The 17203-nt window shown below is 45.0% G+C and overlaps 4 protein-coding genes across 4 annotated transcripts; 2 read left to right on the forward strand and 2 right to left on the reverse strand.

Moving 5' to 3' along the window:
* Positions 1–8531: 8531 nt before the first annotated feature.
* On the forward strand, positions 8532–9842 carry BJ212DRAFT_1487734 (uncharacterized protein; the record flags this gene model as incomplete). The annotated part of the gene is made up of 5 exons (XM_041341313.1): positions 8532–8672; positions 8723–8791; positions 8850–9377; positions 9431–9764; positions 9826–9842. 5 exons carry the CDS (start codon positions 8532–8534, stop codon positions 9840–9842), a joined length of 1089 nt encoding a protein of 362 aa, XP_041186030.1.
* Positions 9843–12464: 2622 nt separating this feature from the next.
* On the reverse strand, positions 12465–14280 carry BJ212DRAFT_1487736 (uncharacterized protein; the record flags this gene model as incomplete). Its single annotated transcript, XM_041341314.1, has 4 exons — positions 12465–13192; positions 13430–13536; positions 13587–13990; positions 14044–14280. The coding sequence occupies 4 exons, from the start codon at positions 14278–14280 to the stop codon at positions 12465–12467; spliced, it is 1476 nt and encodes a 491-aa protein (XP_041186031.1).
* Positions 14281–14530: 250 nt separating this feature from the next.
* BJ212DRAFT_1487737 (uncharacterized protein) lies at positions 14531–15322 on the reverse strand (the record flags this gene model as incomplete). Its single annotated transcript, XM_041341315.1, has 3 exons — positions 14531–14933; positions 14990–15172; positions 15243–15322. 3 exons carry the CDS (start codon positions 15320–15322, stop codon positions 14531–14533), a joined length of 666 nt encoding a protein of 221 aa, XP_041186032.1.
* Positions 15323–16648: 1326 nt separating this feature from the next.
* Positions 16649–17171, forward strand: BJ212DRAFT_1286743 (uncharacterized protein; the record flags this gene model as incomplete). Its single annotated transcript, XM_041331958.1, has 2 exons — positions 16649–16780; positions 16830–17171. 2 exons carry the CDS (start codon positions 16649–16651, stop codon positions 17169–17171), a joined length of 474 nt encoding a protein of 157 aa, XP_041186033.1.
* Between the last annotated feature and the right edge of the window lie 32 nt (positions 17172–17203).

A 17203-nucleotide genomic window follows, 5' to 3' on the forward strand; every position in this document is an offset into this window, starting at 1 on the left:
ACCTCAGTATTCGAATTGAGAGATCGAGAAGAGTTCGTTCTGGGTATGCCAGAATAAGAGAAACCTGTTGAAACGGAGAACGAAAAGTGCATGTGTGGAACATGTGCAGTAAAGAGCGATTGTGATGTAAAATAGAAATCCATACGGCGAATGGGTTTTGATACGATGGGCACGCAGATTAAATCTTATGACCATAGCTTCTGGTGCATCTGATTCCTTGATGGAAAAGAGGTCATGCAACAGGGTTCCTCTAATGGGTCGGAGCATTACACCTAGTCATAACCTGGTTTTGGATGCGACATTCGATGGAGAAGCAGACAAGAGTTGAGTGGTGAGGACCCTGTGAAAGCTGCGTTGACTTGTAGCGGCATGAATCGTTTAACGAACCCCGAACCATCGTGGAGCCTCTGTTCACCAGCAAGTGTACGAAGAGCTCCATAGTTTTGCTAATAGCATGAAGATTACCAACAAGGTACTTTTAGGGACCAGATCGGAGAGCGCTTCGGGCTGGTACCAGTTCAGAAGTGCTGAAAATGGTGTATTATTTGCTGCATCGCATTAAAGAACCTGGGGAGCGATTATACTGCATTGGATTCGGCAGTCTAGCATTACAAGAGGAAAAATACAGTAAACGTACGAGATCCTCACTTCATGAGTACAATATTACTCCTGCGCGATGCGTCAATGAGAGTCAATTTGCACATACCTATCAACCATAGCTTATTTGTGTGCCAGCTCCTTGTTAGTAATTGTTGGAAATCAATCCGTCAACATAGTAGTATAGATATTTCTTTTTGTTTGGTGTCACGTTCACTACCTTCAACGTACTTACTAAATACGGTAACTCCGCTCCAGGTACATTCGCTCGTCTCGTTTTCCCCTTCTTCCCCAGTCTGTTCATACTCGACTGGGGTAAGTCTCACTATATGATACTCACATTCCTTACTGACGTAGTACAGGACTTACGAAGTCCTTGTCTCTTTAGGTACATACTATATGAGTCTGTTCATACTTGACTGGGGACTTACAAAGTCCTTGTCTCTTTAGACGTGTGACGTCTCTCAGGTTATGAGCCCTGCTTGACGCAGGCACTGATATCGCTACCGAGACCCATCGGACACTCTCGCACATCATGAACTCCTGAAATATACCATACCCATTGCATATCACCAAGATCAATATAACACGTGTTTTGAACCATGACTGAAGACCTTCGAGGGCGTGTTGGAATGCTCGGACCCGCTACATTTGACCAACCAACACATTCACCCGCAAACCTTGGAATCCCAACTATGAACAACTCACGTTCGCCCTCGCGTTCGCGATCTGCCACACCTCACCGTCCAAACATCATTGACGAAAACACATCTGACGAAGATGAGACTCACTTCACACTGAAGAAGTCCATTGACCCATCAAAATTCACCCATCTCCTTCGTCTACGTCCCAAGCTCACATCTACCAACTACTCAACCTGGACAAGCACTGTATACTGTGCACTTGAGACCATTGGGCTACATGTTTATGTAGACCCAGACTTCACGCAGCCACTACACAGCTTACTCAATGAAAGACACCACCCTGTCCGTTGGAGCAAAGTGAACATGTTCGTCTGCTCAGTCCTCACCTCATGCATGACAGAGGAAGTTATGGCCCAATTAGCACACCTTCAGCATGCCTCCGAAATCTGGACAGATACAAAACGGCTATACTCGGGTACCACAGCGACAGATTGGACACTCGTCATGGCTTCTCTTGTCACCACCAAATATAATGACGGGGAAGACATCAATGCCCATATAGCAAAGATGAAGGGCTATCGCCACGATCTCATCCTAATGTGACGGGACATCGATGATGAGTTATTTGCGTGTTTCCTATGTATATCCATGCTGGCAGCTTGGAACTATGTGTTTGCAGCTCTCCCTGACCATTACAAATCTGTCGAAGTTGAATGGTGAATCAGGGACGAGTTCGGTGTCCGTACAAGCCAATCAGGCGCATCCAGTACCACGTACCAAGCCTCACGTGGAAACAAAGGCCGAAGCAAACTCAGCCGTACACCCATACCAGGCCAACCTTTCTGCAAGAACTGCAATATCTCTGGTCATTGGACCAAAGAATGCTACTCAAAAGGTGGTGCAAAGCAAGGTCAGGGACCCCATCGTGACAAGCAGAAGTTGAAGAGAGATAGTAATAAGGGGGACGAGAAGGATGACAAATCCCACAAGGGGAAATACAGGTCGAAGTCAGGCAAGAAAGCCAACCAAGCTGTTGTGGACAAAGATGATGTCAGCGACACCGACGAAGATTCCTCAGACACTGAACACTCATCCTATATCACCAGTCCTCCCTCTCGCTCCCATTTTGGCTGGATCCTCAATGGGGGATCAACCACTCACATATGCACCGAACGAACAGCCTTTGCTACCTTCACCCCATCAGAGGAGCATATCCAAGGGATCGTGAAAGACAGACCTGTACTCCAAATCCTTGGACATGGATCAGTACTAGTTAATGTCTCTGTGAAGGGATGTCCTGACCATATCGTCAAATTGATGAATGTCCGATACTGTCCCAATGCCCATGACAACCTGATGTCAGAAAGCCATATGGACCGAAAAGGGATGGAGATCACGAAGTGAAATGGGCGACTCACCATTAAGAAACCCAATGGTGAGATTGTGATGGAGGGAAGACTAACCAACAACCTATATGAAATCCATAGTGTCATTGCACCACCCACTGCGAGACACAATATTGCCCTCTCTACCTGTTCAGCACCCAACCTCGAATTATGGCATGCTCGCTTTGCCCATATCAGCCTTGATAACCTCCGCTACCTCACCCGACATAACCTCGTGACAGGTATGGACCTCCGAGGCAATGGTGACCTCCCACCATGCAACGGATGTGCGAAAGGGAAACACCCCCAGGCCCCCTTCCCATCTACTGCAACTCGAGCAAAGAAAACTCTTGATCGCATCCATATGGATCTCCAAGGTCCATTCGACAAATCCATTCAAGGCTATCTCTACACCCTTGCCATTGTCGATGACCATAGTTGAAAAGGGTGGAAAGAATACTTGAAGTCGAAGGACCAAGCCCCAGCCTTCATCAAGGCACTCATCAAACGACTCGAAACATACACTGAACATCATGTCAAGATAGTACGCTCTGACCATGGGGGTGAATTCATCAACTCGACACTGGGAAGTTATTTTGAGCAGAAGGGCATCACACACGAATTTTCAGCCCCTCGTACACCTCAGCAAAACGGAGTTGCAGAGCGCTTCAACTGAACCACACATGAACATGCTCTTGCAATGCTCGAAGATGCCAGCATGTCAAAATGCTTCTGGCCCGAAGCACATGAGTATGCAAGCTATGTCCAGAACTGAAGCCCAACCAAAGCACTCTCAAAAATTACCCCCAATGAAGTTTTCCATGGTCGTAAACCAGATGTATCTACCCTCCGCATTTTTGGCTCTTGCTGTCATGTCCGAGTCTCTCCCAAGTTTCAGAAGAAGCTCGAGGCTCATTCCATTGACGGTATCCTCTGTGGTTTTGAACGAGGCTCTAAAGCTTACAAGGTCTGGATTCCCTCTAAACACAAATTCATCTCGTCTCGTGATGTCATAGTCTATGAGAAAATCTTCAGCCAACTCAACGATGAACCTGTCCCTACTCCTAATATCTCCACTCCGAGTGAGGGGGTGCCAAAATTGACTACCATTGTTGACTCCCCTACTTGGACCGAGGGGGTGATGGATGGAGATGCCAATCCAACCACGAATGAGACACCAACACTCGTCAAAGAACCCCCAACACTCGCCAAAGAACCCCCAATGCTCGTCAAAGAACCCCCAATGCCTACACCAGCTACTCCACCAGCTCAACCTCGACATTCAGAGCGTGTCACACGACCATCGTGGAAGAAACAAGCAGTGGACACCCAGAAAGCCAAGTCTGAGAGGGAAAAGAATGATCAGAAGGCAAGACGAGAAACTCGAGCCCAAAGGCAATGTAAAAATGACACCGACACACCACTGGTTGAAAATACCACTGTCGGCGAGGTTGCCCAGCTCGCTTATCTCGCAGCCTATGGCCAACAAACCCCAGAACACTTTTGGGCAGCTTCTACCTGCACCAAGGCAGACCAATGGTGGAAGGCAATGCATGAGGAGATCGAGATGTTGCAGAGAAGAGGTACATGGGAGCTAGTTGAGAAGCCGAAGGATCGAAAAGTCATAGGGTGCCGATGGACATATACCCTCAAGCTTGGCCCAGATGGCAAAATCACACGGTACAAGGCACGGCTTGTCACACAAGGATATTCACAGATCCCAGGTGTTGACTATAGTGACACATTCTCGCCAACTGTCCGACTTGACTCACTTCACATGATACTGCACTTTGCAGCTTCACATGGCTGGTACCGAGGACAAGACGACGTCACCAGGGCATTCCTCCACAGTAAGATTGACCACGAAATCTATATGCGACAACCCGAAGGTTTCAGCGATGGCACCGACAGAGTCGCGAAACTCTTACTTAGCCTCTATGGGATCAAACAAGGCTCGCACCTGTGGAACAAACATATGCACCAGGCACTAATCTCCCGCAACTTCGTCCGCTGTGCCTCTGACCATGCAGTGTATACCCGCCATATGAAGACAGGCACGTCAATCATAGCATGGCACGTGGACAATGCCATTACTGTCTCTAGCAGTATCGAGACACTCGCGGAGACTCGTGCCGAGCTACACAAACTGTTTGAGATGAAGGAAGAAGACCCAGATTGGCTCATGGGATTCACGCTCACCGACAATCGCAAGAATCACTCCGTCGCTATCTCACAAGCCCAGTACATCAACACGATCCTCAAACATTTTAGAATGGACGGATGCAACCCCGTACAGACGCCAGTTGATCCAAATACCGTCCTATCGAGGGCAGATGGCCCTAAAACAGATGAAGAAGCTGCGGAGATGAAGAAGCTACCATACCGTGAACTCATCGGAGCAATCACTTGGATTGCAATGGTCTCGCACCCAGATCTCGCATTCGCCAGCAGCCACCTCGGACAATTCAGTGCAAATCCAGGGCAGGCACATTGGAGAGCCGCACTGCGCGTTTTACGTTACCTTGCAGGCACACACAGCTTCTGCCTCATGCTTGGGGAGAACAGCGAGAATGCAGATGTCCTCACCGGATACAGTGACTCAGACTGGGCATGAGATATTGACGACCGCCGGTCAATTTCAGGATACATCTTCACCCTTGGTGATCGCGTCATATCATGGAATAGCAAGAAACAAACCACTGTTGCAGCCTCGTCAACCGAGGGAGAGTACATGGCCCTCTCACATGCATCCAAACAGGCAATATGGCTGGGATATCTGTTGTGTGATATCAGAATGTATGACAAAGATCCTGGCACAGAGATATTCGTCGATAACACTGGATGCATTAGCCTTGCGAAGGAAGTGTGTTTCCACGCACGCACGAAGCACATTGACGTTCATTACCATTTCGTCCGCAAACGCATTGAAGATGGTACTCTCGAGCTCATACATATCCCATCAGCCGAAATGCTCGCCGACGGCCTCACGAAACCACTCGCACGTCTCGCATTCCAGAAAATGATTGATGAGATAGGTCTGTTGCCAGATTGAGGGGGTGTGTTGGAAATCAATCCGTCAACATAGTAGTATAGATATTTCTTTTTGTTTGGTGTCACGTTCACTACCTTCAATGTACTTACTAAATATGGTAACTCCGCTCCAGGTACATTCACTCGTCTCGTTTTCCCCTTCTTCCCCAGTCTGTTCATACTTGACTGGGGACTTACGAAGTCCTTGTCTCTTTAGACGTGTGACGTCTCTCAGTAATAACTTCCTTGTCCCCATTAACAACAGCAATAATCTCTCGTGCTAAACGCTCCACCGTCATCTTCCCACTCGTTTTGCTGGCAGCCAATACAGCACGAACAACCACCTTGATGTTTCTGTAAGTGTGGCAAGTTTCACAGTGTTCTTTCCTGAGCGCTCCTGTGATATGCACTTGACAGCGAGGGAAGTGGTGATGAGAGCATGGCAGAGGATAGATAGCGGCGACGCGCAGGTAAGAACATGAATATGAAGGAGGGTACGGGAGACGATGCGCTCTGCCCTTGCACACTTTCCATGGCGGTAGCGTTAAGCAGGGAAGATGGGAGGAAATGAAGAAGGGGGTTAGATGCTGGCGGAACAAGCATTTGTGAGGTGTCTGGAGTTGATGGAGGGAAATAATATACTTGATAGCAGTGAAGTACTTAAGTCAAGGCTCGATAAAGATCGCATTAGAGAGTCAAGTTACACCCACTGTTCGGGAGTCATGGTGCCTGGCTTTCATGTCCTTGGGATATCCCACCCCTTCAATTTCGCCACCACCGAGGCTATACTGTTAGATTGATACATTCAAAGTGGACTATAGGCCTAAAACTAGGATACATTATCTAGTTAAGAAGTTGTCCATGATCCAGATTGATATATCCTTGTGGTGGATCCCAAACGTTGCTTCTTGGAACTTTCCAGGCCGTGTTGAGAGGGGTCAGATACCAAACAGGCCAACCCCCCGCCGCTGCCAGGCCCTCATGTGCCCTTCTTTCTGATTCGCGGCTGTTGGTGGAATTTGGAATTTGGATCTTCAACTTGTTAGGGGAGAACACAGGTACCTGACCTGGACCAGGAACAAACAGACACATGGCCAGGTTGCTGCGGTGCTGCGCTGAAGACTGAGTACTGAGTTGTGCCGTACCACTGGGTGACTATCCGTAGGCTCAAATAATGCGGAATAGAATATAATAGAATAAAAAAACCCATTTAAGGAAGTCGTGCCGCGATGCCGCTGTTCATTTGGGATGAATTTGCAAAACATTATTTTCTTGACCCTCTTATAAACTCTAAATCTGTAAGGCCCCCCCCCCCCCCTTACAGATTAATCAGTCGGATTATATCTGTTTTAGGCCACTAACGCCTCAGCTATCCGCTGACTAATCCTGACTAATCCACAACTCAGGTTGCCGCCTCGCTCATCTTCAGCTTAGCGACAGTCATGGCTTCATCATAATGTCTTTGAATATATGGATTTTAACTGTGGTCCAATACCTACACTGGCTGGTGAAAATACTACAGTAATATAGCGGCATTTGCGTTTGTCTTGCACAACACTCCACTGTGACACTTTTTCATCAAACTTTTTGGTGGTTTACATAGGTTTCATATGGGACCATGTGTTGGCAGCATTAATAGGTACAAATGAGTGTAGATTCTTGTGCGATGTTATGTTTTGTTCTTAAATTTTCATAATTATAGGTCCCAATGTGTGACATGTTGACATCTGACTCCGAAACTGATGCAATACATGTATATAGCCTCTATATACAATACAATTGTATTCTGCAGGTGATCAAACAAGCGAATGCATTGCCAGAGCAATGCCAGTCGAGGATGTCTCGAGAGTCTCTAATCAACTGATAAGCGAGTGATAGACTTCGCGATTGTCAATCATTGCTAAGGTTGTGCTTCAATATGTAATCACACACTTCGTGCGACTCGGACTTGCAAGTCTGTTGACTGGCACAATGAATAAGAATACCTTTCAATCAACTTCACTCACATCTCATCATGGCCAAGCATACACAGTCATGATTGGAAAGAAACAAGGCATGCAGGAAAGCATACAAGGAAGAGTTGACTCAGTGGGAAGCAGAGCGGGCGAAAGCCAAGGTGGAGAAATGGTGTCTGATGTGGATAAAACCAAAACTTGGCAAACTTGAAGCACCATTACCAAAGCCGACAATTGTTCACATTGATGAGGAGGCAGCTGAGGAATCTGAGTCTGATGATGGTGAAGATGGCAAGGACAACTGTTAGGCATTGAGGGTCTGTCATCGATTAGTAATTTCGTAATGCGAACTGATTGCAGAAGTTCATTTACCATTTTCGAGTCGATGCAAATGACGGTGTGCAGGTGATAAGGGCTCAAATTTAGTGAACATTCATCGTGCAACAACAACTTATCTGATGTGCTTCAAAATTTGTAACTACGAAGTTTATGTATAATTAAGTTCATCGCCCAAGGCGATTTTCGAAATGTTGCGTTGTTGTGTTGCAGGTGAGTGCATGAAATTTGCAAACGCAAATGCCGCTGTATTACTGTACTGAAGTTTTAAGATTGGTTACAGCAGAACTGTGCAGTCACATATCACTGTGACTGAAGTTGAGCAATGCCGACCCCAATCTGCCTGTATCTGTCCAGTAACAAGCACTGTCCATCCTTCAAGCTTCAGTGAAGTTTTTTTCTTGTTAAATTCATTGATTCATATATGTCTACTAACGTATGACTGCAACCACAGGGTCTTTTCTGCTATCTATGAACTTCAACAATCACTTGCATGTCTGATGGCGGCAATTTGGGAGACATATAAAAGCTCGAGGACAACAAGGTAAGCTTTTTCTTGATTTAAACACTACTACAATCACACAATGTCTGACATTGCCCCTCTACAATCTATGATACCACCTGGTAGTAGCCCAGCCTACCCAGAATTACACTACAATGATGCTGGCAATGCCTATACATGCAATGCAGCTGGTGCTTGGGTTCCTCACCCAGGAATTTGCAAGGTGAGTTTCATTTTTCACCTCTACAGTTTCAGATGCTCATATTATTATAGGCTATTACTACATCTCAACAGTCTTTTTGCATCAAACATGGGGAGCCCCAACTGAGTCTTAGCTGTGAGGTATGTTGACAGCACCATACTATGATATCATTCGCTTAACTAATTGTGTTATGTACAGCTTGGCACCTACACACTCAGAACTCCAGCCATGTTCCAATCCAAGGAAGACACACCACTCTTACTGTCCAGTTATCATACTCCTCTGCACCAGATGCTGATGAACAGTATGATCGATCCTGCATTCCTTCCCCTACCTGAATCTGGTGATCTTGACTTGACTGACACTGTAACTATTGCAGAGGCTCAAGGCCACACTCCAGTGGTCAAAGCAGCAGGCTTGCATCACCAGGTCAAAGGCCTGAGGGGCAAAGGTAAAACCAAGGAAAATTTGACATCTGCTAACTCAAAAAAGCATTCCCGAGAGTACGCTGATGAAGATGATGAGGCACATGTGCAGCAAGGCTGCCCTCAAGGATCTAACAACTATATGATTTCAGATGTGACTATTCTTCTTGACATGGTCTGTCAGGAGCCCCCCCTTGGTCAATGTGGGTGGCAGGCTGTCCATGTCAAGTTTTGCCAATGGGTGAAAGCAAATGGCCATCCTGAGCACAAAGTCACTTCACTCGAGATGAAGTTCAAGCAGGTAAGGTTCGAATTGTCATATGGCTGCAAGATGGCTCACACATTGAACTACAGCTTGTAAAGACTATGAAGCCCACAGGAGATGGTGTCTGCCCTCCAGATGTCACATGTGCACTTCGCATTGATCAACTTATCAACGAGTGTGCGGGAACCTGTGACCTGGATGATATGGATTTTGATACCATTGAAGATGATGACAATCACTCTGTTGTCTCCAATGAGATCAACATTCAGGATGAGCCATACCATACCTTCCCCCAGTTCAGCACACTGCTGTTGCATGCTTCACTGCTCACACAGATGCCCCTGTTCCGCATTGCAATGCTCGAGGAGCTGCAGCTACAGATCTCCTCACTCACCTTTCTGGAGCTTTTGACCCAGCTGCCCAGTGCAACCATGATGAAGAACATGCCAATCGCAGCCTGGCTACTGTGCAACTACTTACCCAGAGCCAGCAGCTGTGTGACTCACAAGCCAGTGTGGAAAACTTGCAGGGCCAACTCTTTGGTTTGCACACTCACTTGTATGATGTCAAACGTGAACATGATCAGGCCCAGCTTCACATTGAGATAATGGAGATGAGCGGATCCACACACCATCGGCATATCCAGATGCCCAGATGCAAGAACTTGCATCAGGAATGGTACCCTGAGGGTGGGGGATCTGTTAGGTGGATTACTGATGAGGGTGAAAGTACTGTGTCTGAGGTGTCCAAGCCACCTTGCTTTCAAAGATGGGGGCCATCTGGACATCAGCAAGTATTCTGATTGCCTGCACTTTGAGGACTTGGCTGATGAACCTTCCAAGTCCCTTCAAAGGGAAGTGTCACAAGAGATTTGATTGTACAACACTATTTAGATAGTTTTGTAGTGTGTTTAGGGTACCAATGTACCATTTGAAAAATTGACTGTCCTCTTGTCCATCCTCTTGTCCATCCTCTTGTCTGTCCTTGTCCATCTCATGTGAGATGGATAACATGCAGCAGTACTAGATCACTTTTCTATCCTCTATACGAGATGGGCAACATGTAACAGTACTAGATAACTTTGATATCCTCTATACAAGACAGGCAACATGCAGCAGTACTAGACATCTCATATGTATCTACTGGTATTCCAATGTGACATGAAAGCGTGAAACTTGATCCTTCTTCCTCTGGTCTGAAAATAACATATTCTCAAAATCTCGCCACACATCCATATCATTCTCTGTAGCCTGCCAAAGGTTCATGTACACAGTCCATATCTGGTTGATTCCGACACATATGGCATGGAGATTGTGCAGGCAAAGACATATTTTGATGAGGTTGCTGCGAGCTTCTTCATTAGCAATGTTGAGTGGTAGATGTAGCCTTCCAAAGGCTCCTTGGATAGTGCACATACCCCATTCTGCTGTTTGACGGTATGAAAGTAGTTTCATGGTTAAATGCCATTTGTTCTGCCATCTCAGCAACTGCGCTGCATAAAACCTGACCATGTTTAAGAGGTGCACAAATGCGCCCATTAATGGAGGATGTCCCTCGAGGGAAGGCAGTATCCGCAATGATGTAATAGTTGGGAGGTGTGTGGAGTTGAAGTTGAGTGTAGATGTGAGATGCAAGGTAAGAATCATGCCAGCTACCAGGTGCATTGGTCCTTGCTATGATCACAATGCCTTTGTAAAGAAAGAATTAAGTACAGACTATTGCAAAAGAGAAGAAAACACACCTTCAGTTGAAAAAGTCATGATGGAACTTATGAAGTGCTCAGAGAGCCACCCATTGTAGGTAGTGTTTTTGATGTCATCATCCTTGGAAGTTTGCACAGGCAATTTGAGCCCATCAATGCTCCTGAAGGCACCTTGCAGTCGTGGGTGACGTGTGATCATGAGTACACTACACCATTTGAAATCAGGTCCCCATGGCCATTGAATTCTTGCATCAGTCATTGAATGGAGAGTTTGTAAGAGCATTGGCAGTCCAGAAGTGAGATAGCAAGAGACAGTGGCAGGAATCAATGCAAAGATCTGTTGAAGGCTAGTCTCCTGCATGGTGGAGTTGAGATAGTGAAGTATGAGGCCAAGTGCTCCACCAGCATTAAGTGAACACTGATTCAAGTGTGGAGTGCCATGGAAATTGATATCAGGACGGATGATGGGCTTCTTGTACCACTGAGTGGCAAAGCCAGAAGTAAAAATGAATTCAAATGTTTGGACATTGATGCCCATGGTTGTAATAAAAGCACAGTCATTCTGACTTTCATACAATAGTTGCCACAGAGTATTGCAATGTGGATCAGGGAGTAGCTGAGTGCGACAAAGGTAAAGTTGTCCTGGGTTGTGCTTTGATACAATCAAGTCAAGCAAGCTCAATGCCAGCAACCAATGTGGCTGCTAACATTCTTGCATCTTCTTCATCATCAATAAATTCCATTTCTTCTGCATCATTTACCAGAGCATGCTGTAGCAGTAGTTCTTCCATTGGAGTTCTCACCAAGAAAATCCAGATTATTTTATTTCATATGCATTACAGTTTAGTATTCTATATAGATTATCTTTTGCAAATGCATTTTAAAGTCCGTTATAATCTATTCTAGATTATTTAGCCTATGGATAGTCACCCACTATCATAGTGCAAGTTCAACATTTTGTCATGTGATGTCCGCATTCTCGTGGCTAAGTTCAAGTTCGCAGATGAAGGACACAGTTTCATGTCATCTTGAATGCAGATTGCAAAGGCAGACAGGTACTTATGATAACATCGGAATTTCATTGCTGTAGCACTGAAGACTGACTCGGAGTTGTGCCATCACTATCACAGTGCAAGTTCAACTTTGTGTCACGTGATGTTCGTATTGTTGCAGCTAAGTTTGAAATTCACAGATGAACATTAACTTTGGGCGCAGAGGGGGGCAGCTGGAGTGTTCTCATGTGTAAGTTACACAAATTGAGATAGGAAGAATGTTGATTTTATTATCAAGACAATGCAAGGATGAATTAGTGCATGAACTATGTATAACAATAGTGTGGAAGGTGTGGTACAATTGGACCTTCAAAATATCAAACTTTTCACCTCTTGTTTGTTAAAAATTTGCTCAGCTGACTAGACAAACTAGAAGATTTTATTGACTGACCTCTTTTTGTGGCCTGAGACACCAGTTTCAACCGCCACTCCACAATGCTTGCCAGCATTATGATCATTGCCAATGCTATTGGCAATAACATTGTGCAATGAAGGAACACATACACGACCAGTCCTGTGTGGATGCAAAGCTGGTGTAGGAGGCAGAGTGGTTGAAGGAGGTGCAGGTGAGCTCTGTGGCACGATGCAGACTGATTCATTTGGAGGTAGTGTTGAAACCTCAGGGAAAGTGTCTGCAGGAAGCTGAGATGAAGAAATTGATGGATGTGTGGGGGATTCATTTGGAGGTAGCACTGAAGCTCCAGGGAAAGTGTCTGTGGGAAGGCTAGGTGAAGAGAGTGGCAGAGTTGTTGGAGATGATGGTGAATTGAGGGCAGATGCAGGACTGTGTGGGTAGGGAGGTAAGAGCAGCAAGTCTGGATTCCCACCTGACATGGCAAATCCATCAACTTGAGTGGTGAGTCCTTCCCAGAAAAAATCATCTTGCCAGATGTCAGTGGAGTTTCCAGGAAGGTCGGACTTGGATGTATCTGGGACACTATCCAATGGTGCAGTAGTAAGCGAACTTGAAGTCACATGACTAAATATGATATTGTGTGATTCATGTTGATTTCCTAACTCTACACAATCACCGCCATCACCATCATTCAGATCTTCCACACCTCCTGCCTTTGCCTTTAAACTTGGTGCAGCATCTGCTGTTGATTTGGATATGTGAGTCAGACAGGCTATCACTGGAAACATCTGAACTTACGATAAATGTGGTACAGGTAATCTCAAAAAGGAGACATGATAGCATTCTCAAAGTCTGGGTATGCCTTGCCAAAGTCATTTCCGAACTTCATTTTGCCTACATGGAAACTTCATACCCAAGGTGAGTACTACATTCTACAGATTAGTGTAGTTGACTTGCCTGTGGACATCAATCAATCCACCAAGCTCTGGAGAAGGGCCACCTGCCAGGAGGGAGAACAAGAAGCCTGTCACATCTGCAAGTCCCTTCAAAAATTTGTTCACCATAGCAGCAAGTTTTTCTAGATTTCTATGAAGTCATGTTAACTGATTGACAGATCCAAATTTATGAATCATTACTTTTTGTAATCATCTTCTGACCACATCCCAACCTTCTCGTTATCTTTGCACATCTTTGCATCCTCGATGTACCTCCACACCTCCACCTTAACCTCATTGGTCTCTACTTTGTAGAGGTTTGCTGTCTCCTTTTTGATGATGGCAACTCGCATTCCATTTGTGAGTGCCTTATTTTTGGCTTGCAGTGCTTCAGCCTCTGCCTTTAGTTTGTTATTGACTATTGATTTAATGCACCTCTGGTAGTACAGTTTAGAATATGCCTCAACTTCCTGGAGGGAGTGCATGGGCTTTTTGCCCTCAGTGACACTCTTCAGCACTGCACTGAAGATGTTTGTGGCCTCGGCCCTTGCTTGGCGACCTGTCTTTATGGCCCCGAGGCTGTTTTTGAAACAGTTTTCTAATTTCTGTAAGCCCCCATTAGTTTGATCATGTCAACAGTTCATTTGTTGTGACATACCTTTTTCCTGTCAGCTTCAGCCTGATCCATGACAATGATCTTGTCCCTGGTCAGGGGCCCAATGAGGGGCAGTGTAGTTGGCCTTGGCTCTGGGAATACTTCAAGCCACTCTCCCACCAAGTTAGTAAAGAAATTTGCCCAGTTTTTAGCTTTGTCTGATTGTTTTTTGCAGTACTTCTCATACCATGGACTCAGCCATTCCTCTTGTTTGGAAGAGGTCCATTTCTGGGGTGCCATCTATATCAGGTGTTATGCAATGAGCCCTGTCATTTTGAAAAAGTTCACATACATTGCTTCACACGATCATGGGATGGGTATGTTTACTTGGCGAGGGTTGAACAATAACAGTTCAGCCATTGGGCCCCCAAACATCCCATGCATGGGCCATGACAGTAGCAAGTGCACCCATATTTTGTAAGTAGCATGCGCACTGGTGATTTGACTCTATTCATGTGTGTAGTCAATTATGTACTGACTACTGAGATGCTCAAATCTTGATCCCCTTCTGATACATCAGCTCTCCCAACAAGTGTGCTGCTGTAAGCTCGGGAACTCCTCCAGACATTTCAAGCATCTGAATGTCCTCCAAATATGCAACACTAGTCCTTAGGAATCGCGAGACTGTGTCTGCAGCATGCCACTCAGGTGAGACTCCACAGAAGTTGAGAATCTGGTCTTGCACAGGGATTACATGTTTGAGTAGTTTTTTGATATTGGCAATTGAGTTTGCAATTATTGAGATATCACCCTTAGTTGTGTGATCATCTGGGATGCTCTTGACAAACTTGGCCAATTCACCCTCAGTGAATTCGCATGGGTCAGCACCAATCAATTTGAGCATGTTGTCCTTGGCGTGTTTGATAGTGAGTAAGCAGCTTGGAAGATCTGATCTATTAGATGAGTCAATAGCTTGTGTTCCTATTTTTAAAACAAGAATAGAACTCACAGTGTGTCAATTTCATCATTGTCACTGGAATCAATGGTGTCCAGTTCAGATTCATTGTCATTGTCACAACCATGCAAGGCTTTCTTCACAGCTCTCGCAATCTCTTTTGATAATGCATCTGCTTCCTTGTCACATTTCTTTATGCACATATGAAGATCCTTCTGCCTTTGTAAAATATTGCCTCTATGTCTTCACAAGTTACAAATGGGTGTCAGGAACAGTGTTGGGAACAATTCATAAAACTATGACATACTTGGCATAATAGTGCCAGTGCTTTTCTCTTGCAGCCTCCATCTTTGCTTGGAGTGTTTTATGAATGACTGGACAAGCCATTGGTTGGAGAGTGTTTAAGTTGAAAATTGTAGTGGTGGTGGTTCAAAATTTAAAGGTTGAAAAGAAGCAGAGGTGAAAGAAGCTTCTGGAGTTTGCCTCACTCAGACACATAGCTGGAACTTGGTACGACCAAAATAAATACATTGTACTATGTGTGCTGTATATCCTATTGAGTCAATAGCAAAATGTGTACTGTATCAATTAAGTAGGCCTTCCAGAGTTGTATGTACAAGGTGCTTTATTTCATCACATTATTGCTGTGAATGGTGGCAGTAATGGTCGTACTAATACTTATAAGTACCACTACAGGTAATCATTACTGTCTTGATGATGCTCTTCAGTCTGACCAAAACTCATTGCTTGACCATTTTGGGTTTTTGGTGCTTAAAACTTAGCAGAATGCATGCAGTATCAACTACATAGGCCTTCCAGAGTCATACAGTGGACTTTTTTCATCAATATGACCACTATGAATGGTGGCAGTAATGGTCGTATCACAATATTAGCGCTCTTCAGTCTGACCAAAACTCATTACTCAACCATTTCAAGTTGTAGGTGAATACAACTTACTTTCACACAACTGTCAGTGTCTCTGGCCCTCCCACCTACTAGTAAGCTTTCAATTTCATCCTACAAGGCCATGACTGCAAATTGGTGCAGTCTCTGTAGCTGTACATGTATTATCTGATCATATCACTTGATCATGCTTGCTCACAAGTTCATTACATCAATTTGTAGCTTCTTTGATGGATTCATAATTCTACATGCTTGAATATATCGACAGCATACATACCGTGAGGCAACTGTGTGACAACGTCCACTACACCTTCAACTGTTTGCTCACCAATTACAATGGCAGCTAGAGCAGGTGGTCATCCCAGCAAGAAGCCCTGTCTAGTTTGCTCAAGCTATTCTCTGCCACATTCTGTTGGGTGGCCTTCTCAAAATGTCTACCATCACTGAATATTCACTGTACAACCTACTGGACAAATCAATCTATGCATGAGATATCTTGATGCAGTCCTACCTGCCAGTGATGTCTCTGACACCGAGAACGATGATGGTGCTAACAGTCATGACATGGATCCCTGGAATGAGACTCAATATGATGACAGTGAGCCTCAGGCTCATGACAATGTCTTTGTTGTGAAAGAAAAACAAAAGTGGACCACTGGAGTGAGTAGAAATCCTTTCTATTTTTCCCAAAGAAAACAATGAAACTGACTTCCATGTTATCTATTTAAATAGGATGATCCAATGGGCCTCTGGGTGCATGAATGCCAACATTATCTAGATGAATTCATTTGATTAGAAGGGCGTGGAAGAATGCATCATGCATGCCATGTCTGCGGAGACTCAGATGCACCTTATTGTTGTGAAGATTGCTTTTCAGTCAATTTATTTTGCTGCTCGTGCATGATTACACTGCACCAGAATTTACTGCTTCATCGAGTCAAGGTCAGCATTTTGAATATTTAGTGTTCTTTTTCTGATATCATCATTTCAGAAATGGCAGGATGGATATTTTCACTCTGCGACTTTGAAGCAACTTGGATTGTGCATCCAATTGGGAGACCACGCTGAGCAACTTTGTCACAATCCCAAACCTGCCAGAAACAACAACTTTGTCATAATTGATGTCCATGGAATACACAAGGTCGCACTTGACTTCTGTGATTGCACCAATGCATCCTCCCACTACAGACAACTTCTCCACAGGCAGTTGTATCCAGCAACTTCAACTGACCCAAGGACTGCTGCAACATTCGCAGTACTCGAACATTTTCACCTCCTATCATTTGAGTCCAAAGGCCCTGCTTATGAGTTTTACCACTCCCTCGCATGTTGAAGTGATAACACAGGCATAGCACCCATCAAGGT

Source organism: Suillus subaureus (genome assembly GCF_016647635.1).
Source record: "Suillus subaureus strain MN1 chromosome Unknown BJ212scaffold_98, whole genome shotgun sequence".
In the NCBI taxonomy this organism is placed as follows: Eukaryota; Fungi; Basidiomycota; class Agaricomycetes; order Boletales; family Suillaceae; genus Suillus; species Suillus subaureus.